Source organism: Xenopus laevis, chromosome 7S (genome assembly GCF_017654675.1).
Source record: "Xenopus laevis strain J_2021 chromosome 7S, Xenopus_laevis_v10.1, whole genome shotgun sequence".
Classification (NCBI taxonomy): domain Eukaryota; kingdom Metazoa; phylum Chordata; class Amphibia; order Anura; family Pipidae; genus Xenopus; species Xenopus laevis.
This window is the reverse complement of record NC_054384.1, coordinates 71,045,531-71,073,199: the sequence shown is the minus strand read 5'-3', so window position 1 is coordinate 71,073,199 and position 27,669 is coordinate 71,045,531. Positions and strand designations below refer to the sequence as shown.

General features: G+C 39.1%; 1 protein-coding gene across 1 annotated transcript; it reads right to left on the bottom strand.

The window, feature by feature from the left end:
* Window positions 1–306: 306 nt before the first annotated feature.
* tmprss13.S (transmembrane serine protease 13 S homeolog) lies at window positions 307–24,963 on the bottom strand. Its single transcript, XM_018227770.2, has 13 exons — window positions 24,589–24,963; window positions 16,622–16,745; window positions 15,748–15,843; window positions 13,922–14,044; window positions 11,898–12,030; window positions 10,629–10,727; window positions 8,951–8,994; window positions 8,616–8,787; window positions 7,993–8,159; window positions 7,640–7,738; window positions 5,682–5,824; window positions 2,757–2,909; window positions 307–1,960 (listed from the first exon to the last, which is right to left on the bottom strand). The coding sequence occupies exons 1-13, from the start codon at window positions 24,601–24,603 to the stop codon at window positions 1,943–1,945; spliced, it is 1,386 nt and encodes a 461-aa protein (XP_018083259.1). The 5' UTR covers window positions 24,604–24,963; the 3' UTR covers window positions 307–1,942.
* Between the last annotated feature and the right edge of the window lie 2,706 nt (window positions 24,964–27,669).

The window sequence follows — 27,669 nt, the reverse complement described above, 5'->3', positions numbered from 1 at the left end:
ACAATATAAGTTAACTCAAACACATTTATCATCATAGAACCCGTACCTTTTATACTCATAGGCAACACATACACTATGCAAGGAGTTAGGGTATATTGCTGGGCAGTAGGGATCACCGTCTGCTTGGTCTCCAAAACTATAGGGGGTACTATGCTAAGTGTTGTACCAATTGTATCAGCTTATAGCCTTTTTTTGCATTTTGCAAAATGTGTTTTCCATGATAAATGACCTCTTAAGACTTTAAAATCCCACCTACTGCCAGTACTTCATCTGCCCTTGCTCAATAAGAATACATGAATCACTGAATAATTTTGAATACTGCTCATTTTAATGAACCATCATCCTGATCCAGCATAGGTAAATAACATTATATTGTTCATTATAAATTACATTTTGGCCACAAGTTTAAATAAGTGAATGTATGTAAAAAAAGAAATTGCAAAAAAGAAACAGTTTCAGTTTTGCTTGACCTTTGAGCAACATTATGGCACTGCCCAGTGATAGAATTTTTTTGCAATTTATTCTAGATCTTGCCATCAAGGAAGAGTGGCAGCAGAACACTCATATCAAAACATGTGAGATCCTTTGGTTTTATTTTTTCCCCCGAAAGTTATTTAATACAAACCAATATACATGTATTTTTTGCCGTGCCTCCACTATGATCACATACAGGTGTATGTGTAATAACAAATAATGCAGTTACAGATGTATCCTGAAAGTAAGGAAATCTCCCCATTTCTACTAAGAGACAACGTGTGTTTAGTAGAGTTGCCACCTTTAACTCTTAGCGGGCCGATTATGTGCAGCGGGCCCCCTAGTGACGTTCTGGAGGTGGAGCAGTCACATCAAGGGCAGAGCTATGACATGGTGCTTGGTGAATGGCCAATCTCCACATCAATCTCAGGGAATTCTGTCCATTTTTCTTAATTTGCAAAACCAGGTAGGCACTTTTGACTCAGACAAACTCAAACACTCGGCTGTCCAGGTCAAAACCAGGTGGCAAACCTAACATTTAGTAATACTGTATATTACTTTAAAAAAGAAATAAAAACCAAGGAACTATTTTACCACTATATTTTCAAAAGCATATGTTATAAGCAGAGTTAGCGTCAGTAAGAGAACCCACTCGGCCCTCTGAGGCCTCTCAGAGGGTAGCTCTTCCATAGTATTAATGTAATACATGTACATTTTTTGGGCATATCTGTTCTCCATTGAAATATTTCACGCACACATATACATGTATGAGATCCGTTTGGGGCGATCCTGGGGCTGCTGCTACTGCCTGCCCCCTCTCCTCACTTAAAACTTTAGCGTTGAGTGGGTCAAAGCGGTCAATGAGTACTAGTGCACATTTGCACCAACTGAGCCAAATTTCTGGTTTAAAAAATGGAATTCAGCTCTTAGATTTACAGGAGGCAGCTTTTTGCCATCCCTGGTAACTGACCACTCACAGCTGCTTGAAGCAAAGTTTTCACCTTGCCTTATGGTAGGAACAGCCATAGATCCCTTATCAGGAAGCCAGATAGCCAGGAAGGCCATCTCCCATAGACTCTATTTTAAGCAAATAATTATAATTTTCTCCATCTTTTTACTAATAAAACATCTAAATGGAGCACTTAACAAGCACTTTGCTCATAGGTGACCCTGATCATGTAGAGAACCTTCTTGATTGCTTTGTATTGCCACTATCAAGCATGAGCTGACTGGTATGTGTTTTCTGTAGAGCAGCCCAAATTACTTTTTGTTGCCTAGAATATTTTTTCTTTAATATTGTTTATCGTTATACTGTAACAGTGTACAGTACCTGCGATCACACATGGCCACTTAATGGCCTTAAAATGCCTTGATTCCTAACCCTTCCTTGGCCACCTTCACTGATACAAATATAGCCATATCTCTGAACATCCCACCATCCTTCTTCCATCAGGGCTTTTTTCTGTGGTCATGAATTTCTCTCCAACTGCAGATTAAAAACAGAATCATTATCATTTAATATTACTTGAAAAACCGTTAATTGTGATTAACATGTACAGAAGGTGATATCTATGCAAAGGCTAGCTACAGTTTATACAGCATCCAGCATCAACAAGTGGATGTTTTTTTTTTATGGGGAAGGAATTTAAAAATTGATATTCACGGTATAGTATGTAATATGCCCACAACTCACTACTTAATGGTAGCAGCTATGAGGCCCTCAGCACATCTTATTATATCATGATTTTTTTGGGTTGTTCAGGTTTAGGTTAGTGTGTTATAGAATGTCATATTATAAGCAAATCGTCTTTATTTTTTAAAATGTATATTTTTTAATCATTTCCCTTCTTCTGAATCTTTCCAGGTTTTCAATGGGGGTCAATGACCCCAGCAGCCAAAAACAATTACTCTGTGAGGCTACAATTTTATTGCTATTGTGAATTTTTTTGAATAAAGTCTTATTCAGGACATTTCCTATCCATATTCCAGTCTTTTGTTCAGATTACTTCCTGGTTGCTAAGCTATACTGGACCCTTTAAACGAGATAGCTGCTCATTCTCCAAACTGGAAAGCTGCAGAACAAATCCTACATAATTGTAAAACCATAAAAAATGTAATCCAATTGCAAATAGAATACAAATGTCTACATCATGTTAAGGGTTAATCTATAAAAATCAGTCATTCTTTTTATTGAGAATTTCATTATTCCCTTGCATGTATTTTTGATGCCATGGGATGTCAATATGATACTACTATATCTGAGCTTATGTCTAGGCTCTCACCTCCATTTGTTTGTATATCCATGGAAGGAAAGCGTGAATATTGCTGTACACCCCAGGTTTGTTGGGTTGCCCACAGCCACTTCCCCAGCTTGTAACTCCTACCAGGTACCAGATGCCATCTTGCTGGCACACCAAAGGTCCTCCGCTGTCCCCCTAAAAAAAAATTTGTATAAAATACAAATCCACATATTCAGTGTGATAAATATTATCTATTCTTCAAAACGACTTAAGTCCTGAATAAATATTGGCTCCTGTACCATACCCACAGCCAACAGTTCCATGCTACTTAATGGAATAAACCGTTTAATCACAGCAGAAGTCCTAACAGACTTTTAGCTGTATGGCTAGCCAGACTTCTAAGTGCTGTAGGTTAAGTTGCAGCAACCCAAATTCATAAATGATTCTTAGTTATTTGGGACTTTATTTTGGACAGATGCGATGCTGAAAATTGAGTATCATTTACTGGAAACTGAGTTTTTGAAAAGTGCCAGTATCCCTTTAAACTAGAATCAGCAATTCTCTACATATTTATAAACTTCAAGTCTTCTGAACAATATATAAATGACCCAGGGTTGCAGGATATTTCATGTAGATCCTGTCGCATCAGAATGATTGGAACTACATCCACTTATAGGGAAACAAGTAACAAGGACGCCAAGGGGAGATGGATAGGAAAAGCAGCTCTGTGTTAAAGTGGACCTGTCACCCAGACACAAAAATCTGTATAATAAAAGTCCTTTTCAAACTAAACATGAAATCCAATTTCTATTTTTTATTAAAGCATTCATAGCTGTTGTAAGCTCATTTAAAAATCTCAGCTGTCAATCAAATATTGTCTGCCACTCCTCTATGCCAGTGGCATAGAGGCGGGGCAGACAATTACTTTCACTTTCCATTCAGCACTTCCTAAATGTCACTGCTCTCCCCACATTCCCCCATTCTCTTTACCATTTAATTGTGTAGCCAGTGCATGGGGATGGACATCAGGTCCCCCATTCTGGTGCACAAACAAGATTCTGAGATGATACAAGACTTGCCTTAATAACAGTGTCCACAAAATGGCTCCTGCCTGCTTGCTATAATTTTGAAATCCCAGACTGAAGGAAGCAAGATTCAAATAATTTATATAGTGTAAGTAAAGTTCATTTTGCTTGACTAATGTGATAAAATAAGATTTTGAATAATTTTTTTGGGTGACGGGTCCCCTTTAAGGGGCTGTTGTAAAAACTATTATGAAGGAGTCGTTATTTTAGCAGGGGTTCATCAAGAAATGATAAAAAGGAACTTTCAACTAATTACGTCTTAGTGTTTTGGTGCAGAGGTCCACCTGCCACCCCTCTTGTGTACCAAATATGAGTTTTTTAATCACTGTTATCAAGACCAGTGATAAGACGAATAGTGAAGCTCTTATCCCCAGTGCTGGAAGGCAGCAGTGGAACAGAATGCCTTGTGTCTATAGCCATGAAAGTTGGAGTTCTGCAGGGCTCTGTACTTGGTCCTATGCTTTTCAACTTGTTTATTAATGACCTAGAGGTGGGCATTGAAAGGACTATTTCTATTTTTGCTGATGATACTAAATTGTGCAGAACTATAGGTTCCATGCAGGATGCTGCCACTTTGCAGAGTGATTTGACTAAATTGGAAAACTGGGCAGCAAACTGAAAAAAAATGAGGTTCAATGTTGATAAATGCAGGTTATGCACTTTGGCAAAAATAATATGAAAGCAAGTTATACACTAAATGGCAGTGTGTTGGGAGATTTTTTTTATCTGAGAAGGATAAAGGTGTTTTGTAGATAACAAGTTCTCTAATTCTGGGCAGTGTCATTCTGTGGCCACTAAAGCAAATAAAGTTCTGTCTTGCATAAAAAGGGCATATACTCAAGGGATGAAAACATAATTATGCCTCATTATATGTCCCTGGTAAGACCTCACCTGGCGTATGCAGTGCAGTTTGGGATATAAATGAGCTGGAGAGAGTGCAGAGACGTGCAACTAAACTGGTTAGAGGGATGGAAGACTTTAATTATGAGGGTAGTCTGTCAAGGTTGGGGTTAGGGATGGGCAAATTTTTTCGCCGAAAAAATGACGCCCATAGACTTGTATGGTGTTGTGCGTCAAAATAGAAAGAAGCGCGTCAAAAAAAATTTGCAGAGCGACAAAATTTTTTTGACGCCCATAGACTTTAATGGGCGTCGGCGACATTTCACTGGCAGCAAATTTTTCTTTATGTTCTCATATTATCTATTAATAACCAGATGTGGATGTTTGCCTGCATGTACTGTTATATTGTGGTTTCGGTATGGTTATACAGTATATACATGAGAGTCTGCATGGTATTATTCATGTTAAATGAATATCAAATGCTTCATCCAGGGAATGTTTCTAATTTCCATTAGGGTCAGAATTTTTTTCCCTCTTGAGGCATTATTGGCATTGGCTTCAGGCTGGTTTTTTTGGCATCCTCTGGATCAAAACAATGGATATATGATAATGTATTTAAAGTTTTATTTGTCACAGCAGCAGTAGGACCTTGCCAGAGTACTGCACAGGTAAGTTTAGAGGGAGAAAGGAGGGTCTCTCCCGTGACTGCACAGTTGGTTGATGGATACAGATGCTAATACTGCTTGTGCTTGGATTTCCTACCATCGAGACACTGCAGATTAAGAACTTCTCTCATGGTGGGAGATGCAGCTCCTGCTGGTAGCAAATTTAGGGCCATCCTCTCTGTAGGTAGAGAGAGCCCAATACTCAGTGATGGATATAATGCCATAGTGCTGATCTTAAGTGAGGAACAGCAGAGCATAGTAGTGATTTCTTATGGAATTCTGGCTTTGAATATTGCCTTGGGGTGAGGCTGGCAAGGTCCTATTTATTTGATAAAATGTGAACAAATACTGTGGCCTGTACTGTAAGGAGTACATACCTGACACGAGTCAACCTTTCCTTCGAGATAACCAGCACACACCATCCTGCCACTGATTGCTCCATTATATACATTTACTCTGTTGCACACTGATGTTGGGATAATCTGTACTTGAGCCTGCATCAGAAATTGTGAGCCTTCATCTGTCAGTCAAAGAAAGTTCTGTTAAAGGGGAACTAAAGTCTAAAATAGAATAATGAAGCTGCACTTCAGTTGGGAGGTTAAGCTTAGGGATCGTCATAAATTATCGAAACAGCACAAGTCAAATAATATTTTCCATAGAAGCTAAAAGAGCAAGACTGATTCATAATCAGAATATGCAGACTGCACTGGGTCTGCGGATACAAATCTCAACACAGTCGCCAGCTGCTCTACAGAGAAACAAACAAAGCTGCTCGAGGTCAGGGAAGTAAGGTGGGGGGCTCCCCTCTGCCATTTAAAAGTATGATTGTTTCCCTGCAGAGCAGTTACGGACCGTCTGAAGTTTCCTATCTGCAGCAGTCAGAGCAAGTAAAACGAAGTGGGAATTTCACTGCATACAGTCAGGTTTATTATAAAAACTGTACACATTTTTTAATTAAAGTATATTGGAGATAGATTTATTTTTCATTAAAGAAACTAAAAATTTGATTTTATTTTTTTGCCATGGGGGGGTATGGCAGGTATTTCTGTATTCAACATACAGATCAGGGTACAAGTGCAAGCAAATCAAACAATGATGAATAAATTCTACTTAAAATGAAAATTTTTGCGGGCTTTTCCCGATGACGCAAACACTAAACTCTATTGCAGATCTGTTTCACAGCCATGAACAACTGACAAAGCTTTTCCCATGCTCCTGGCCTTTATACTTGTCCACTTACAGTCCATCCACACTCTGCTGCTTCTCATGTCCACTCACAGCATACATTTCTCTCTCAGCCCACTGAACAGCCATGTACCTATCAAGGGTCTGTCTTGGAAAGATGAACATTTCCCTGTAGACACAGCAGAATTGGAACACTCTGCTCAAATTTAGTTGCCACTCTGCAGCTCCTACATACTACACTTCCACATGTAAAAAAGTTTGCCCATGAACAGTAACCCTTTTCAACTAAAATGAGGTTTGCTTTAAAACAGGTGTCCAGTAATGCTACGGGTTATGGTACCTGGGCAAACTTAGTGCCTTTTATTACATAACCCCATATACCCCTACTATACCTTCTACCTGCTCCTGTGCTTATTATCATCTCCAGTAAGCTTCACTGCAGCTACCCTAACATTGACTACACGTGTCCATGTAAGATGCCCAAGAAGATCTTTTCCAAGCTAAATAAGTCATAAGATAATATATATATATATATATATATGCCTCATGTATAATATACAATTCACCTCATGTGACTTCTATTAAGGTTTACATGGTCTATCTTTAAAAGAGGGCAAGGTGAAAAAAAGTACCCTGTTGTTTGCCCAACTGCACCCTGACTTGCCCTCTTCTTAATGCCCAGAGCTGTTGGAAGCACTAAGGTATGGAGCTCTGTATAGACCTCTATTAATGCTGAGCGGCAGGTGTAATGGCGCAGAAGGGGGCAATGTGTGGACACAAGTCCCAGAGGGGAAAGAAGCGATGTATCCTCTCTACCAAATGAGCCCTATTGCTACTGTCTGAATTCCTAAAAATAAGTGTTTCCTAGCTTTGACCTACCAAGCACCAGTATTTTAATGTTGCCTGATAACATTTAAGCAGAATTAAGCCACTTGAAGGTATTAGCATATATCTGATGAAGGGAGGATTTAGTTAACACTGTTGGTCACATTCCTTGGCTTGTAATAAATGGTTTAAATAACTCCAGCTGTCTGGTTTATCCTGAACATTATTGATGCCATGCCAGGTATGCGGAAAGCTGTGTACCATGTAATTTAGCATATAAAGTGATTTTGTGCAAGACCTACTAATCAAAACAATATTAACTTACCAGAATTTGCTATGGTTTTGCCAAATCCAGAAATAAAGCAGCTGTCAGATTGACTGAATGTTTGATCAATTGTTGGTAAGCAGGCTGGCTGAACAGAAGCTGGGGCAAAATACAAAGAAAGGTTAAAACTAGACTTATAAATCTCTTTCACCTACTACTTATAGAACTTAAAGGAACCACCTTTAGGCTTTTTTAGTTTTTCGGGATCATTATAAGTCTATATCACAGTTTGGGTTTCAGTTCTTCTTAACTGGATTAATGGACTTTCTTGGAGTGTTTGTTTGGCCCTAGTTCTGAATATTCTGTTCACACCAGCCAAATTTAAAATGTCTACCTCATGGGGGAATTATTACCTGTGAACTGGAACGGTTGCTTCACCTTCATCAAAGCCATATCGTAATCGTCAGAGTCCGCATTGTAATGCTCATTTCTAACGATGACTGTGACAGTATGTGCTGCATTTAGACTATGCTGATTAATTATCCCTGCATATACTCTCCAGTTGGCAGGGTCTGGATTTCTAAGGGGACATAGGTGAGAATGGTAAGAATTAAAACCAAGTCCGTTTATAATTAACAAGTGTATTAACAAAATATCATTCACAGGGAGATACAGAAGGCAGGAGAAGAATGAAAGAAAATGTAATGGCACTGGATAGATATTTGCAAGCAGGAAGTGTGGGCACCAGGATACCAGAAAAAAACTCCTGGTGGGCCCAAGTTTCAGTGGGCCCTTCTGCTCACCCAACCATTGGCCTTGCCAACAGCAATTGCCCCATTTCTATATAGGAATAAAGAGAAAAAATTTAGGGAGAGACTAATGATAATATTTGAGGAGAACTTATTGAAAGAATAAAGTGAATGACAAAAGAAGGAAAAATTGTTTGGAGAATGGGCCTCTGGCCAAAGGTTTTCTGGTGGGCCCCAGGCATTCCAGTCCAACACTGAGTGTGGGCATCAATCAAGGAAACACTTACTCTTGGAAACAGTGGGTGGCAGTGGCAACCCATTTGATGTTGATGATAGTTCCGCCACAGACATGGATAAATCTGTTTCCAGCTTTTTGATGCAGACTGACCTGCCATGGATAATCCCCAAGTTTTGCTGATATCCCTCCAATTATCCTGCTTGTCATTCTTTTACCACAGTCTATGGAGAGAACACAAAGTACATAAAGTCATGCACACTTCTGCCCAAAAACAGGCCTAAATGGGATCCCTCAGTGGGACTACAGATTGGACTCAATTGCCTTTTTAAAGCGAGCATTTTATCATTCATTATAAACAGGCAATCAAAACAAATAACTTCTTACCTGAACACCTCAGGGACAGGAACTGACCACTGGAACAGGTTGTACTAAAGAAATGAAAAAAACAAAAAACAAAAAGCATTTTCTGCTTAATAGTATTGCCGTGTATTTATAAAAAAATCCCAACATATTCTGGACGATTAAATCAATACTTTAAAGGAGAACTAAACCCCTCACAAACAAAAGCTCCCATCCACTGCCATCCATCGGCCCCCTCCCTGTTCCATTCTGACATAATCTATTACTTGGGAAAGTGTCCATTTGTAAAGCTGACATAAAGATGCAGAGTAGCACAGCGGAATTCACTTGTGCCATTTTTTGTATCTTTAGACCCATTTCTGTCACTTCACTGAAGAATGGTGCTTTTCTGGCACATGCACAGTTGGATCTAATACCGGACTAGCAACAACTGCGCATGCTCCAGAAGGCTCAGTGATTGCAAACTGATAAAATAAAATACAGACGATGGCACTCAATCTTTTTGTCAGGTTTACAAACAGGGGGTGCTTTTCTATGTAATATATGGGGTTGGAGCAGGGAGGGGAAAGGATGCAGGGCAGTGGATGGGGACTTTTTCTTGTTTGTGTGGGGGTAAGTTATCCAGGGGTCCCCAATCTTTTAACCCGTGAGCCACATTCAAATGTAAAAAGATTTTGGGAGCAACACAAGCATGAAAAAAGTTCATCCAAGGGGTTGGTGAGCCATATGTTGCTTGTGAGCCACTAATTGAGAAACACTTATTTAAACATACAAAGATACATACAAAAAAACCAATAACCAATTGCTCAAAAGGGCTTACAAACTAGACCAAACTATATATAGTTTACATAAATAATACTCCTCAGTCAGGACGGGGGGCCCTAAGCTGATGTACCTTCCATGTTGAACTCATAATTAAATTGATTTCCTGTCTTCACCAAAAACAGAAAATGATTACTAAATGTAGATTAATTTTTTCAGGTTTTTGTAGAGTAGTTACCTATTGTTAATCTAAATTCACAATCTGGTGATGGAAACATTGGGTTGCTGCCTGGTTGGTATTCTACTAGTCTGGATGGTAGAAATTAAGTTTAATGCCAATTTTGCTAATAAGAAACGTGTTATAAGGCATATATTTTTTTTCAGAGAAGGTGGCAAACCTATATCTGGCAGGAGACAAAAATGTTGAGCAATGTATTTCTTAGTCTTTCTGCCAATATAAGGTTTCAGATTTTTATCTCAGTGATGTAGATAGTTTTGGTTCAAAGGCCAAGAGTTTTTTGGTGGCCTCAACCCTATAAACTTTGCAGAATACCCTTTACCCCTGAAGGCTCTCAGATACTACAGGGTAGTATTCTTACTGTTATGCTTCTGCAGCCCCTGCAGATCTTTCACTAAATAAAAGGTTATAACCTTGACAAGGCAGCTATGGAGACAAGCAATCATCGGTTTTGAGCACAAAATCTGAAAAAATGGGAAGATTCCGATTTTTTTACAATTTTATTGGAAACTTTAAAAGTTACAGGATCAGCATTTTGCTGCCCCTGGTAACTAGTTTCTCAACTCGCCTCATTGGTGCAGTACCCCTGGTTTTCACATTATAAACAGTGAGATAGGTTTTTCTAAATTGAATTGCATTTCAAATTGAATCTCATCCATGAGTTTTCACATGATAAACCATATACTGCTTCTGTAACTTTACCTTTGTAGGCTTCCCTGGATGGTGCCCTGTGTCCCAGTACTGTACAGACCCTCATTAGAAACACCATCCACTGGACTTGTTGGACTTGTTGCAGGAGTTCTAAAATGAAAGAAATCTCTATGAAAAGGCAGTCTGACATAATACACAGCAGTATTTTCAAACACAGTGGGCCAGTCCTTCTCTGACACCAGAGCAGGGTCAGACTGGACCACTGGGGAACTGGGGAAAAAATCCCGGCCCTCATGGGCCCCCGTCTGCCTAGACATGCTCCCCCGCCTGTCCTATAGAGAACTGCCATTGCGTGCGGTGATCTGCGGGGTTGGCTTTGGAGATCGTGTGGGGGCCCCCCCGAGGACTGCCAGGAGGGCCCTTTGTTTTGCAGCCCTGGTTGTCCCTCAATGCTCCAGTCTGACCCTGCTTCTCTGTAACAGAGAACAATGTATAATGTTGATAAAGCAATGTGGGGTATGTAATAGAGACTGTAAGCTCCTCTGTAAGAGAGAACAATGTATAATATTGATATGTGGGATTTGTCACCTAAGGTTCATCCTGCCTTTTTTACAACTTGCTGCTAGGAAAGCTAAACTGGTATATCTTGGGGGTCACTACATATAATTTAATAAGGGAATCGGATGCAGTTTGGACATCAGACTCTTCATAACAAGACCCCTGACATTCATAATTATGATGTATTGTTTTGCATCGATGCTGAGATGCTGTAAAGTGTCGTAAAGTGCAAAGCAATTTTGGAAATTTAATTATTTTGCAGTCTTAATTAACCAGAATATGAACTTTGCACAAATATACAGGATTGGGCTCATCTTACACTTTTTTACATTTTTGGCCTTGCAATCTAAAACATGTTTATTTCTTGTGCCATGCTCTCACAATTCATTATTATACTGCTGTGGGTGAATAATTTCTACAAATTAGAATTGTCCATAAAACGTACACTAGTGAATTTGCCCCACAGAGTCAAAAAGCCTCTCCCAACACGCCTACCCAAAATCATATAGAATATATATATATATATATAAGACTGTACAGCATTGAAACAGTTAAAACTGTAGGCCCATAACTCCATGCCTACAAAACAGACACAGCTTCAGAAAACCCAAACCCAATGAATATACTTGAATTAGTTGAAATCCTTACAACAGCACATTGTCTTTGAAAGTGACCCTGCCATAATATATTTATATAAGGTGAGAACAATAAGACTTCCTGTTAAAAAATAACAGAATTGTACAACAGGCAAATCATTCTTACCCTTCAAATCCAAAGCGCTGGCACACAAAGGAGGGAAAATCTGCACTGTATTCATTGTAACACACAGGTAACCACAAGTTCTCCTTTTTGCGGGACATGACTTCGAGCATGGAATTTTTCCCTAGAAATCTCACTGCAATGAGAAGACACAGATGCAGGTGCAGAAATTGGCAATATTCAGTCAATATAGATTTACAGTTATTGTTTGCATGTTTATCATAGGGGCATACTGAGCTAAGGTCGACCTACTTTATAGAGTGGAATAATGTAAGCACATAGGTATCCACAGTAAGGGACAAGGGAAGGGGGCACTAGATCTTCACCCCTTTGGAGTTTTCCCCTCAGACAGGGCAAGTGCCAGAGGTCCCCATAATGTTACAGTCTCCTGATACTTCTGTGTTAGACTATACTGTATGTCTGCGCTTCAGTTTGCGGAAGAGGTGAGTGTATGAGCAATATTATAAATTAAGTGGAAGCGTGGCTTATGTGGCTGCTGCACCAAGAGAACCAATCAAATCGTAGTCTAACGCCTCTTTATTTATTATAAGGTAAGTGTCATTGTCTGGATATCACTTCCCATAAAGTTTATTATGTTCTGGTTCAGTCTCCCAAGTGATTGGCAGTTCTTTCCCTGTTTACCAGTCATTTCATATGTGTAGGCAGGTAAACAGAGAATATATAGGAAATTAGAACAGTTTCCAAGTACCAAGTGATCCAAGTGATCGGTGTATTTTTACCTGGACCCCCATGGATAATAAGACTGATGCAAAAGGGAGGAGCCTTTCTGCCTAGATATTATCACCTTTTATTGTGTTATGTATAATGCAACACATTGTAATGATTTATACTCTGTATTTAAAGGACAAGGAAAGTTAAACTAAAGAAGTAGGCTAGAAATGTTGTTTATTATGTTTTGGGCTTCTGTACCAGCCCAAGGTAACCACAGCCCTTTAGCAGTAAAGATTTGTGTCTCCAAAGATGCCCCAGTAGCTCCCCATCTTCTTTTCTGCTAATTCACTGCACATTGTTCTGTGCTGCGGTCTCTTACTGAGCTTAGTGACCCACTCACAATATACAGTACACATAGAATATAAAGGGCACAATATAAGGCTGATTAGTAATTAATACAGATAATTACTACATGAGAGCACAGAGACCAGTGCAACTAACATCAGCATTTAATAATCAGCCCTGTAGCATCAGCTTATATTACAGACAAACTTCATTTTCTGCTTGATAATTTGTGACGACCCCTAAGCTTAGCTTCTCAACAGCAGCTGAGAGCCCACTGAGCATGTGAGTGTCACAGACACTTTCCAAGATGGTGACCCCCTGTGACAAGTCTTAAGTCCTGGATCATTGCTGCTATTGAGAAGCTGAAACTTTAGTCTGGTGCAATATGTTCAGTATATAAAACATGGCCATATTAATTTTTAGGGTTTAGTTCTCCTTGAAACAGCCCCCCAGTTACTCAATTATGTATGATGAGAGCAACTTTCTGGGCTTTGCTAATAAATTAATTTCCTAAAAACCTGCCATTTGCATCTGCATACATGCTTACACCCGTATGTAATAAAAGGAACTACGTTTGCCAAGGAGCAGTAACCCATAGCAACCAATAAGATGCATAAATGGTCAGTAAATGGCACCTGCTGACTGGTTGCTATGGGATACTGCTCCTGGGCAAACTTAATGTCTTTTATTACATATCCTCTACTAGTCTATAAAATCAGCTTGCTTTAAGTTACTGATGTTTGCCCATGTTGCAGGAAAGCAATGATGGCTATGGTGCAAGATAATTATTCTTACCACCTTACAAATAACAAGGCTATATATTTATGCCCTACTTCAGCCCTGATTTTTGCATTTTGCACAATTATTACAACTCTGCACCAGCTGAAACTGTACATAGCAGGTTTGGTTCGGTTCATAGGTTTCCAAACTGTATAAGTCATTTTGCTTTACACTAGCCTCCACCTACCCATGTCACCACTACTAAGAATAAATACTAAAATTTACCATACCACATCCCATCTCATCCCCTCCTCGTGCACACTCAGCGACTCCATTGCATAGCGTGACGTTAGGGAGGCATTTCTCTCTGGGAATTGAATTTGATGGCGTAGTAGTAAATGCATTCAGTTTATCTAAAAGACAAAAGAGAAAGCTTTGTTTTACATGATTTAAACCTTTAAGCTCTGGCATGAGGATCATAAACCCTATAAGGAAGGCAGAAAAAGTAATAAAACCTACAGTAATCCTCGTTGTTATAATGCACACTCTTGTCCATTTTTTAGTGACACATGGTGACATCTTATATTTCCTTTTAAGAACCACTATGTCATACAGTGGGCAGTGAGTACAAAGGGTCAATAAGTTCTTTTTGGTGCCACTGCTTCACTCAAAATGTTTTACTTGATTATTTGCCTCACAACTTGGACATTGCTGATGCACAGGCAGCAAAAATGTCACAGGACCTTTAACCTTAGGCAGACCAATTGTCCCTAAAAGAGGGTCATGGGTGGCACCAATCTAGCCCCTCCTCTGCCCTGTCCCAGCCCCACTACTGTCATCACAAGCAAGTTGCTTTGCATATTTATATATTTGTGCCTGACCCCTCCGGTGGGCAGGTTGGAGACAAGTTTATCAGTGCGGCCTGGTGGGCCAGGTTGGTTTTGCAATGGGTTAGATTGGTTAGGGGTGAAAATTTTTCATATCATGTATTATCCCTCACATCTGAAAGAAAGGCAAATTTCATAATGAACTGTAAAATCCCCAGAAACTGAAGAGACAGCTAGAACAGGCAGAAAACTATTATTTGATCTAAACCTGAACATCCTAATTGCAGACTTATCATGGACATGTGCTGAAAGATGTTTTGTGGGCAGTGCAGTAGCGATTCCACATTACCCAGGGCCCCTGGAAATAAGGGGCCCAGCATCTGTGCAATGGGGATTTTGTGGGTTAGGGCCCAAGCCAATGTGTGTCTGAAAGAGGCTTGACAGACTTGGGCAGATTGTTCATGTGCCTAGAGACCAAAAAAAAAAGCCCATGAATACCCCTCTGGGCAGTGCATTAGTTAAAAGAGCTAATAATGTGTAGGGGGGTGGCCAATAGGGCAGTGGCACCTTTAAGATTGAGACAAAGCAAACTGACTTCCTGTACTAAAATTTTCTTTTCACAGGGTTCCGGATTATTATGTGTTATTGGGTCCTGCCCCACAAGTGAATATACTGTATCCAGGCCCGGATTTGTAGAAAGGCCACCAAGGCCCAGGCCTAGGGCAGCAGGATTTTAGGGGGGCAGTATGCTGTCCAACCACACCCACATTGGTTCAGAAACACTGGGGATGCGCAGGAGATTCGACAGTTTTTACATTTCCAGTGCACCGATCCCTATTGCTCCAGTCCCAATGAAGTTTGCGTGAATAAAAGTGAAGGGACAGGGGTGGCAAACAGCAGTGGGCCTAGGGGCTCCAGCTATGTAAATCCGGCCCTGACTGTATCTTTGAATTTTTTTAATTATTTCTACAAGCTGTTTGTAAAAGCTTCTGTCATATCCCATCACCTCTTTTGTTAGTATGCATGCCAACTGTTTACTTTAGTGTGCAGGCATTTCAGTAGTGGCGTGTTCCTGTTGCTATAGAAAATTAGGTGTTGTGGGGAGATATTTCAAACAAAGATATTGCCCCTAACATTCCATGAAACAGTGGCTGAACTATCACAGTAAGATTTGCCTCCACATCTGCAGTAGATCTGTACAGGATAAGAACTACACGTGTAGTGCAGGGAAACATTGCCAATGTGGCACAGTAATAATGGGATAGTAAAAAAACTTCCAGTTGACTTACATGCAGCGATCAGCCCGAGTCCAGAAACCACAATGATTCCGATGATAATCAAGGTGGCATTTACCCCACGATTTGAAAGTGGGAACTTTCGTGTTGCTAGAAATCAATAGAGTTTGTTAAATGACACAATAATGGTAATAATAAGTGGAAAAAAAAACACCTTTCCTCAGCTGCATACCATCCTAAGCAATGTGGTTTGTTTTATGGATAAAGAGCAGCTGGGATATCAATGTGGAACTAGTTACTGTGAAAGGACCCAAACCTCATTGTCTCTTAAACATTTTAATGGAGAAGTTCTGTGGGGCTCTCTGCAAGTACTTATAAAAGTACCTATTTATGAATGGTGTTGTGTCCATTTTTGTCTTTTGCTTTTGTAGGTGCCTATGTACTTTATGGTTATAATAAAGCAACAATAAAGGCAAAAATCTATGATTTTTTTTTTAGAAATGATCTTCCAATGCTGTCCTCAACATTTAATAGTGCAATGATGTCAGCAATGGCTTTCAGCATTAGTTCCATGCCAATGCCAAAATACTGTTGTTTTACTTACAAAATGTGTATGTTTTTTATTTCTTGTACTAAACAAGACAAAAACTAAAATAGAAGTAAAGCCACATTCCACATTGTCTTCACAGAAGAATCATCAAACCAATTAATGAGTCCACTGAAAAGTGTCAGTATAATAAGATGCTCCTTATCTCAAAGCCTAACAAAGACTGATCCTATAGGAAGGGAGGGGATTGTTTATACAGAGGCAATATCAGTAGACTTTCACTTTCAGTTTCTACCCTTTTTTTATAGTGAGTGAAAAAGGTAGTTAGTATACTAATATTCTAACACTGTACCATGTACAAAATCAATATGCAATACTTACAGGGTCTGTCAATGATATAATGGGTAGTAGGTGGCCCTGGCTGAATGCTGTATGGTTGGTAGAAGGTTCCATGGCTTCCAGGTGGATTGTTAGGAGGGGGTATATAAGGAGCATTGACATAAGGCTGTTAAAACCAGAAAGTAAGTTAGACATGAAATATATTAAGATGATAGAAATGGGAAATATTTATAAAAATAAAATGTTCCTCATCTATGTATGCCCTGGGTGCAACTGCTAGGGTACTAAGGTGCACAAAATCATGCTCTCTGATGCACACACTTTGAACCTCACATTTCACATACTGAAGGATTTTGCTGTTCAATAGGCCACATAAAGCTTCTTAGAGTCCCCTTTACACCAACATGGAGTAGCCCTGGTTGTATGCTTTGGTTGTGTGCCTAAAGCTTAGAAATATTGGAAGGTGGCCAGCAGCTATAAGTAAAAAAGAAATACATTTAAAGCATTTAATTATGTGTGCATTCTACAGGTTTCCATCCATGAAAAAATGGGTTCACTGGTATACTCCCTGGGCAATTCTGATTATATTATACAGACTGTTTAGATCAGCGGCAGCACATATAAATGTAACTGAGAATTTAAGATGATATTCACATACTTCTGTCTAGTAAACATACTTGTATCAATTGGCAATTTTGTAGGTCTATGCTTTGGAGCTAACTGGATTAAATTGGTATAGAAGATCAAGGTCGCAGTAATGTGATGGAATTCTTCTCTAGATGGTGGCATCATAAGTCAAACTAAAGTTGCCCCTACATGTAAAGATCTGGTACTTTGAAAGGCAAGGAGATATTTTTCCAATGAATGTAATCTCTAAAGTTAAAGATCAGATAATGTGAAAGGGCCTTTATGGTTAGATATAGACTGAATTTAAATGGATGTATACGGTCCTTGGTCAAAGCCTTTTCTAGTCAGTAATATCTGAATGGCCTTGAACAGATATTGATATGAAAAGGGGATTATATTGGTTTCACGTACAGGTCATCATCTGTCATTGCAGGAAAGGTAGCTTGAATCTGTAGTTAGTATCTGTACTTGTGAAATTAACAAAGGCAGCTGTTAAAAAGCTACATTGATGACTTAGATATTAAGGTGGAATTTTTTTATTTTATTTTTTATAGAAACGTTTTTTTAGACTCGTTTTTAAGTAGGAATATGAAAGAAACATACTGTATGTTATCTGTATCCAACACTTAAGCTGGATAATTGGCAAGGTAACAACTACATGCCCTATACCCTATAAAAAAACAAAATTCATACATTTGAAAATACTTTACCAGGCTGCACATCTTGGTAATACAGTTTAGATCCACTCAGTTCTAAATAAAAATTCCTAACATACCAAGCCTTCCTGTAGATCAAGTCTGAAGTTTGGCAACAAGTGTTGTATAAGAAGTTTGCTATACCAAACATGAAGAATTAAATTAAAAAATTCCACTTGTGGACACTAGGGATCAGCATTGCTCTGTGCCTAAAATATTAACAAGTGTCTGTTCCTGGCATGTAGTATGAGGTTTTGCAAGCTCAGCAGGGAAAATAAGTTTGATGGTGACAAAATATTAATTTAGAGTGGGTATGTATTACCCAATATGTATAACAGCATATCATTATAATTTAAAAAGAATACTAAATCTTTCCTTTGTATAATATTCACAGAAAAGACATACACTCCATTTAATATTACAGGCCTAGTGTAATTAATATTTCTCTGTTTCTTCCCTGATTCCACACCCAGCTTTCCTGGAAATATAAGCATTACAGCTCAGCTTGCCACCGACTATTTTCACATTTCTGCATTGCACAGCTTTATACTTGTACCTTATTAACACTTATGTGAATAAAAACATCATCAGTTGCAAATATACATATATTAATATAAAATTAGGTTGTTCCTCTGTTCTGTATGCAATGCTTCCTGCACTGCAGAGGTACAGCCTTTGGTTCTTGGTTCTGCTAATAATATATGTCTTCAAAAACCCTAGGACCTATTTAGTTGTAGAAAGATTTTTATTTATTATCAACTATATTTTGGGGCTATTTATAAAGCAAAAAGGTCTTAAACTACAGTGGGAAGGCATCAGATTAACTGCACCTGACGGGATAATAGATAATTGAAAGTCTGGTGAAACAAAAATCAAGTCTGGGGGTAGGGTTGCCACCCATCTGGTTTTGACCTATACAGCGCAGTTTTCAGAAGGGCTTCCTGGGTCAAAACTGCTTATTTGGAAAACTGGACAGGATTCACCTAGATTGAAGCTGTATTCAACCAATTGCAGATCACAACGTCATCACCCCATCCTGAGACTTCATACCCTATGACATCAGTTCCTGCCCACCACTTCCAGAAAGGGAGACGGGAAACGGTGGCAACCCTATTTGGGGGTTAGTTTTGCAACACAAGATTTGGGTTAGAGTTTTTCGTATGTGTCCAGTGGTAGGCAAGTGCCTCTGAGTGTCTATATAGAAAACAAAGCCCTCTATTTACAACTGCTGTTGTTGTAGCCTAATGGCCTAAACATAGTATTTGACACTTTGGCCCACCCCCAGAATTATGTCCTGGACTGGTTAAATTATATTTTGAAGTTATTATATTGCAAACAAACCACATGGTCATTAATTATAACAAATGTCCTTGGCCAATGCTGAGTGTTACCACCTATTGGAATCTGCTTTAATTTGTATTGAATGCACTTCATCAATTAGTGTGACATGGTATGCCTAATGGATTCTATAAAGAAAGGGCATCTAAAGTCTGCCAAACCAAATGGGAATACTGTTTTCTCTTTCCATACACAAAAGCCTGCCAGCAAGCTGTATCTGCTGAAATCACAATGGCTAGAGCTAGTAGAGACTGGAAAAAAGGGATAGACTTTTTATATACACAGTACATAGTGCCCATTGTGACTGTGATCCTCTCTAATTTCTATTTACTGAATGGGAACATTCCTCTGAGTTCCAAAAGCGTGAAATGTGTTGGCTGGAAGCTTAACGATATTAATTGTCAACTTTACAAATAAAAAAAAACAAACATTTTTCATAAATGTTTAAAGAAACAAACAAGTAAATTAGCAGATTTCAGATACCATGTTTAAAAGCACAAATGTTTAGTAGATATTGCCATCACTGAGCCATTGTAGGTTATTGATGGGGCAAGAATGGAGATATTGAGTTCTCACATTCGTGAAAAAATTTACTTTCATTTACTGAAAGGAGAAGGAAAGGTCTTTTTACTTGGGGTGCCAAAAGTTAGGCACCCCCAAGTGATCGCCTTTACTTACCTGAAACCTCAGCCCAAGATTCTTCTAGTTAGCACCGTGGAGCGATTGTCTTCTGGCTTTTTCTTTTTCTTGCTGCTGCACATGCACAGGCAGAACTTGAACGAAAAAGCAGGCTATTTTGTTCTACTGCGTTTGCGTCTGCCCTGGGAAATTTAAAGAGCGAAGAAGCAGTTTTCTTCTAATAGGTGCACCGGCCCAGGGGGTTTCAGGTAAGTAAATGCAATCGCCTAACTTTTGGCACCCCCAAGTAAAAAGACCTTTCCTTCTCCTTTAACTGGCTATAGATATAAAGATGCAGTCTCAAATGATTTTTGGATCGTGTGTGGAGGGTTCTGACATTTTTCGGGCCATGGCAATTGGTCTTTTAGTCAATCAGAAGGTTAAAAGATTTATATCAGCTACTAATAAGATCTTTGCATGTATTGCTTATCTCACAATATCAGTGGGCAATTGTCACTAATATTTGTCACATAACTTTTGTATGATTGCTGTCTGTCAATTAATGACCAGCACATTCTTATTTTTCCTACTTAGTTAATCAGAATGGTTAGTAGTAGATCTGCAGACCAAAAAGACCGATTGTTTGTTGTGTGAAGTTTAAAATCTATGGCCAGCATTAGACAGAGGGACAGGGCTGGAACTAGGTTTAGACAGCAGAGCCAGTTGTCTAGGCAGATGACACTTAGTAGATTCTTTCTGGGCCCTTTCTCCACCTGCTCACTGGCTTGCGTCTCCTACTCCATGCCTGCTTACATCGGGTTAAGAGCTGTCCAACCCCCTTTGTGTGGCCCCCCACATGAAAGTCTGCCTGCTGTGTGTGTTTAACATATGTAAGCTTTAAAAGGTATCACTACAGTGACTAACTGGCTCCTGCATTGTTTAAACCTCAAATTCAGACAGTAATCCCCTGTACTGTTCACACTTGTAACACCTCTATTGTTCATACCCTACTGTTCCCTAAATCCCAGACTGAAACTGCCCACATTGTTCATATATTCACACTCATACAAACCACTGAAGGGGTACCAGCACTGTACAACTCAGGTCATCCTGATAGGTTTTCCTGTCTCCTGCTTTGTTCTGCCTTCCCTATGCTCTCTGTGTGTGCCATACTCTGCCTGCCCCATGCCCCCTGTGTGTGCCATATTTTGCCTGCCCCTTACCCCCCGGATGTGCCATATTCTGCCTGCCCCATATTCCCCGGGTGTGCCATACTCTGCCTGTCCTATGCTCCTTGTGTGTGCCATACTCTGCCAGCCCTATGCTCCCTGTGTGTGCCATACTCTGCATGTCCTATGCTCCTTGTGTGCCATACTCTGCTTTCCCTATGCTCCTTGGGTGTGCCATACTCTGCCTTCACTATGCTCCCTATGTGTGCAATACTCTGCCTGCCCTATGCTCCCTGTATGTGCCATACTCCTACATACTCTGCCTTCCCTATTCTCCTTGCATTTGAAAATTATTGTTAGGGGCCCCTAAGGTGTTTAATCATGTGATGGGGGAACTCTGTTATCCACTGGGGAGGATGAGGCATATGGATTAAAGGGTATGTCTTAATATGACTTACATTTTTCACATATGAGTGAGAAGTGATATCCCTGCAGTGATTACCAACCATTTGGTTTTTTGGTGTGCTACCACAATTTAATGTGGACATGGTCTTGAAAATTCTTGTGGTAACATGGGTGTGGTTTTAAGTGGGTGTGGTTTAAAACAGCCTTGCAAAAGGATGGAAAGAAGGTGGTTAAAAAAGAAGAAGGTGGTTTATTGCAACAGGTCACAAACCAACATCACCTGACGCATTTCGGGAACAACTCCCTTAATCATGGTTTAGAACAGGGCATGGCAAACACTGGCTTTCATTAACGGCCCTCCACCATGTAGGCCAGAAAAATTCCGGCCCTCAGTACCACAGAAGTTGGACAGCACTGGCCTAGGGCATCAGGTAAGCGATTATAATCACTGTGGGTTGCCTAACATTTGCCATGTCTTGTATAGGGAAATGATTCAGGAGAAATGTTGATGGCTTAGGAAAGTAGCAGCGATTCAAAGGATTAGAGTCTCCCATGAGCCATGAAGACTAGAAGAAAAGAACTTTCATTTAAAGGGGGTTCTTCACAGTCAGGACAGTGAGGTTGTGGAATGCACTGCCGGGTGATGTTGTGATGGCTGATTCAGTTAATGCCTTTAAGAATGGCTTGGATGATTTTTTGGACAGACATAATATCAAAGGCTATTCTGATACTACGCTCTATAGTTAGTATAGGTATGGGTATATAATTTAATTAAAAGTAGGGAGGGGTGTGTGTATGGATGCTGGGTTTTGATTTGGAGGGGTTGAACTTGATGGACTTTGTCTTTTTTCAACCCAATTTAACTATGTAACTATGTAACTATGTAACTATGTAACTATGTAACTATGTAACTATGTAACTATGTAACTATGTAACTATGTAACTATGAGTAGATCATTGCCCAAGGTTTTGTTTTGAAATGCACTGATGGAATGGCACAGGCACAGACCCAATTGCTATCATTTCATTAGGGGAAGCTGATTCATAAAACTGATTACAGTGGTCCCATTTCCTGGTCCCATGTTTAATCAGTCATTTATTCTGTGCCATTGCATTAATTTTCAAAACCAAGTTTTTATAAGAATAAATAAGACATTCCACTATACTGTAGTAGGACATGGTAAAGCCAATATGGTGGTCCTAACTATTTACAGTAACTCTGGTTATATTTTTCACAGCCTGGCTCCTCCCTGTTTGGCATACGATACTGTAAGTGTCCTATCCAAACAATTGGTGTTTCAGGCTGGTCCTCCCACCACTGGATCTTTTATAGGGGAGAGCTCTTAAAACTAAAAACATTTTCCTAAAACATAATTGGGACAGGTGTGGGGGCTACCAGACAACATGAACAAACACAGTCTTGCATGATACATATTCCTGTGTTCTAGCTCTTATATGTATCTGATACCACTGCAATGAAGACACTATGTAGTTCTTACCACACTGCTGTAAACTATAGAATAGAGAAGAGGATTATCAGAGGTATACACATTTATTTTTTGGCCGTCAATCTCTCCAGTCTTTTTTTAATGGGATCATTATTTTATTATAATCCTATCCCTGAGCATGACGGCTATCAGGGTTGTTTACTTTTAATGATGTAGAGAGTGATATTCTAAAATAATGTGCATTTCTTTTTAATTTTTTATTGTTGTTTTTTTTTTTTTTTAGTTATTTAGCTTTTTATACAACAGTTCTTTATTTTGTAATTTCAGCAATCTGGTTGTTAGGGTCCAAATTACCATAGCAACCATGCACTGTTTTGAATAAGAGACTGGAATATGAATACAAAAATGGGTAAAAAAAAAAAGTAGCAATACATTTGTAGCTTTACAGAGGAAAAGAAGACAAAGGCAAAAAGACGTATAAAAATAAATAATGAAGACCAATTTAAAGGTTGCTTAGAAGTGGCCATTCTATTACATACTAAAGGTTAAGTTAAAAGTTGAACTGCCCATTTGATATCCCACTATAGCAATTTGAAAGTCCATACAGCAAACAGTAATTGGTAAAGTCCCCTTACTTCTTTATTGCCTCTCTATTCTTGTCAAACAATTAATTCCAGCATCCCAAACAAATTATCATATAATGCTGGCAGTTGTAGCTTGACAAGTATTGATGAGCTGAGATTAAACATCACCTGAAGTAATGTGATTACAAGAAAAAATAAATATTGCATAGTGCTATATATTTAACCCCCTTTGATAGTTGTAAAGGGACTATAAAATCATGTTTGGAAAGTTTAAAGCAACAATGTTCCACTGTGTTCAGGTACATGCTGGCTGTATAGAGATGGGAGTGTAGTTCACAAGAGCTGGGAAATATCTTGAGATAAATAAGGATTACAATTAAACAAAAAATATAAATTAAAAATCAGGATTTCTGGTGTGCATAAAGAGCTGTGGGTAAAGTATGCATAAGGAGATTCCTATAACTTGTCTTCCAAGCTACTTCCAAGTTGTTTAATAGTCATGTTTAACACTCAGCAGAACTGATATGTTGATTTATGTTTAAGCCTCTAATGACCCGTATGGGATGAATGGCAAATATTACCACTTTGTTTTGTTTTTGGTGCTTTTTAAAGGCATACATCCTTGTATATTTTAAAACAGGTATATGTTGCTATATATCTGTTGGTGAATTCACAGCATATGCCAACTGAAGGCTGCTGTGTTATTATGGGGGTTCCACAACTGCTGGATAGCAACAACTTGTAAGTAAAGCCGTTTTTATGGAATCTCAGCAATTTACAAAGCAAAACACAGCTGTAAATTGTGTCATGAAATAAATTGCCAGCTCTGTAGCATGCCGTGAAAACACAGTTTGCGCAAGAAGAAGATTATTAGGAAGCAAAGAGACTCTGAGGTAGAGGAGTATAAGTATAGCTAATCTGATTCATATACAAAGCAACTGTGTTGTAATTCCACTACCTGTCCTTTCCTTTGTCTCCGGTAATAGAAAGGGAATTGTATCTTACCTGCAGACAGGTTTGTAAGCATCACATATTCTGTCTACTTCTAAATTGCTGGGCTAGCCCAGGACAGTGCACCCCTAGAGTCCAAAGGTTTGCTAATGTTCCTGTGATGGTAGCACTCACCGGATGATGTTCCATGGATAAAGAAGTGAGGTCAGCAGATGAGAGCAAGGTACATGGTGTGCACTGATGTGAAATGTCTAAATGTGTCAGGGCCCCCTCCCTTTCAGGTACAGAACTCTCCTGTCTCAGGTGAAACCTCTCTTCCCCTCCCTCTCAGCTAATCCTCTCCTCCCACATTGCTAGGAGAACTTTCTCAATCGCAAGAAAGCCCCTTCAGCTGTACTCTCAGTTCATGCCTGCTTTCCCACGTCAAATAAAACCTCCTTTCCCCCAAGATCTCTTCTTCTTTTATTTTTCTGGCCCTCGCCAGTTCCCTTCCAGTATTATCCTCCACTGCTTCATATTTTTTTGTTTTTAAGGTTTTCTCAACCTGTCTTCCTCTCTACCTACAGTATATGTTAGGCAGCATGTTCCTCCCCAGTTCTGCACATTCCAAAGTTTCCATAAATAAACTTATTGCCATTTTTAGTATTTATTTCCAGTGCCAGCCAAGGATAATCAACATTTGCTACTTCATGTGTTGCAGAATGGCAATTCCCAGCATCCCTCCATTTGCTGAAGTATATGTGGAATGCTGGGAGTTGTAGTATGCAATAACTTAGGTCCTCGTTACCTCTCCAGAAAACTCCAGTACAATCCCCACCTTTTTTCTAGCCTTGCCTAACCTGTTATACCAGCCTCTGCCAACCTGCCGGCACTGTTTTTGTTCTTGTTCTCCTTCTCTCCAGACAGATCTGATAGGAATACGCAAATATTAATAATATAATTAATTATAGTATCATAAATTTGAATCGAGAGGATACGTAAGCATTTGGATCAACTTCAGTGGGAAAATCATTATATATTCAGTTCCTTTTTCAATGAATGCACACAAAAAGGGTGTATTTTTGAACTTCGAACAAAATTTGCTTTACAAATTGCAATGAAGCTGTAACCCAGGAAGGTCAAGTTTATAACCCTCCTGGCTGTCACGTAATGCTGGTAGTTCATAATCCTCAAAAAGTGTCATGGCATTGAGCATTGTAACCAACCTTAAACAGAAAGATACAGCCAAGAAAGTAAACATGTATTATACTGTACATATCATATATTTGCATTTAAAGGGGTTCTAGCATCAGAATCACAGTTTGATTTGTTATGGGATTGTTGAAAATAAAATTTAGCACCAGGGATATTCTCATATCCTGAGTGTAAGGCATATCTTGATTTGTGGAAGAATATTTGGTTATCCAGAAACCTTCTTTTAATGTAAGGAGCTGCCTTGTTTAATGTTTCATTTATGAATGTGATTTTAAAGGAGAAGGAAAGGCTAAAATTAAGTAAGCTTTATCAGAAAGGTCTATATAAATACACCAGTAAACCCTCAAAGTAATGCTGCTCTAAGTCCTCTATCAAAAGAAACACATTGGCTTCTGTATCAGACTTCCTGTTTTCAGCATAAATCTCCAGGGCTTGAGCATGCTCAGTTTGCTCCTCTCCCCCTCCCTCCTCCAATCCCTGCTGTAATCTGAGCTCACAGCTGTAAGTGAGCAGGGAGAGACTCCCTGCTCACTTACTTGAAATTTTTTTTTTCAAAATGAATCAGTTAATAGTGCTGCTCCAGCAGAATTCTGCACTGAAATCCATTTCTCAAAAGAGCAAACAGATTTTTTTATATTCAATTTTGAAATCTGACATGGGGATAGACATTTTGTCAATTTCCCAGCTGCCCCTGGTCATGCCCCTGGGAAATTGACAATATGTCTAGCCCATGTCAGATTTCAAAATTGAATATAAAAAAATCTGTTTGCTCTTTTGAAAAATGGATTTCAGTGCAGAATTCTGCTGGGGCAGCACTATTAACTGATTCATTTTGAAAAATTTTTTTTTTCCCATGACAGTATCCCTTTAAAGACAAAGCAATTCTATTGGGTTTATTTAATGTCCATTTAGAATTTTCAGACTTCTTTCAGTGGGAATGAGTAAAATGACAGCCTTAAAATATATAGGGGCCGATTCACTAACTTCGAGTGAAGGATTCGAAGTTAAAAAACTTCGAATTTCGAAGGTTTTTTTGGGCTACTTCGACCATTGAATGGGCTACTTCGACCTTCAACTACGACTATCAAAGGATTCGTAGTAAAAATCGTTCGACTATTCGACCATTCGATAGTCGAAGTACTGTCTCTTTAAAAAAAACTTCGACCCCCTAGTTCGCCATCTAAAAGCTACCGAAGTCAATGTTAGCCTATGGGGAAGGTCCCCATAGGCTTGGCTAGCTTTTTTTGATCGAAGGATATTCCTTCAAACGTTGGATTTAAATCCTTCTAATCCTTCGAACTATCTGCGCTAAATCCTTTGACTTCGATATTCGAAGTCGAAGGATTTTAGTTCCTAGTCGAATATCGAGGGTTAATTAACCCTCGATATTCGACCCTTAGTGAATCGGCCCCATAGTATTGCTAATATGAGGGGGGGGCACATGTTCTGTCTGCACAATAGGAACACTTTCCTTACTTATAGCTCTGTCTGTTGCAGACTCTTGAGTTAGAGTGGAGTGCAGATGTTCTCAGATTCTCAGATCTATTTGTATACAAAGTGTGTTTTTATTCATACAATCATATACACTAACATGATTCTGACAAGCAAAATAATTTCTAAATGCTAACTCTTGTATCAAATCGACTCCTAAATATTACAATGTAACTATTTTACTTTTAGGGATCAGTTCTACCTGAAGTTTTGTGGAACCGAAATGGGGTCCAACATCTCCCCGTCATATGGCTAAGCTTGAAGATCAGCACATTTATCGCAATATAGACTTTGCCAGGCACTATTTGACCTGGTGGCACTACAATGACAACATTTATGTGTTATGGCGGAGTGACATTGAGTCCCTACTGTAGTTCCACGAGGGCTTTGAGGAAATACATCCCTCCATTTATTTTACTTTATCTTATGATGCTGAAAAGATTACATTTCTGGATGTATTGATATATAAAAAAGCTAAAGGTGGTTTTGATACATCTGAATATACAAAACCCACTGATCACAACTAGATTTTAAATTTTTTGTAGTAATCATCCATCCCAAACTAAAAAA

Excerpts from the sequence above, each read along its gene's own strand:
- tmprss13.S (XM_018227770.2), bottom strand. Across the intron at positions 8,160-8,615 it reads GCCACCCACTGTTTCCAAGA|AAATCCAGACCCTGCCAACT; the intron begins GTAAGTGTTTCC and ends ATGTCCCCTTAG. Across the intron at positions 7,739-7,992 it reads GCAACCGTTCCAGTTCACAG|CTTCTGTTCAGCCAGCCTGC; the intron begins GTAATAATTCCC and ends ATTTTGCCCCAG.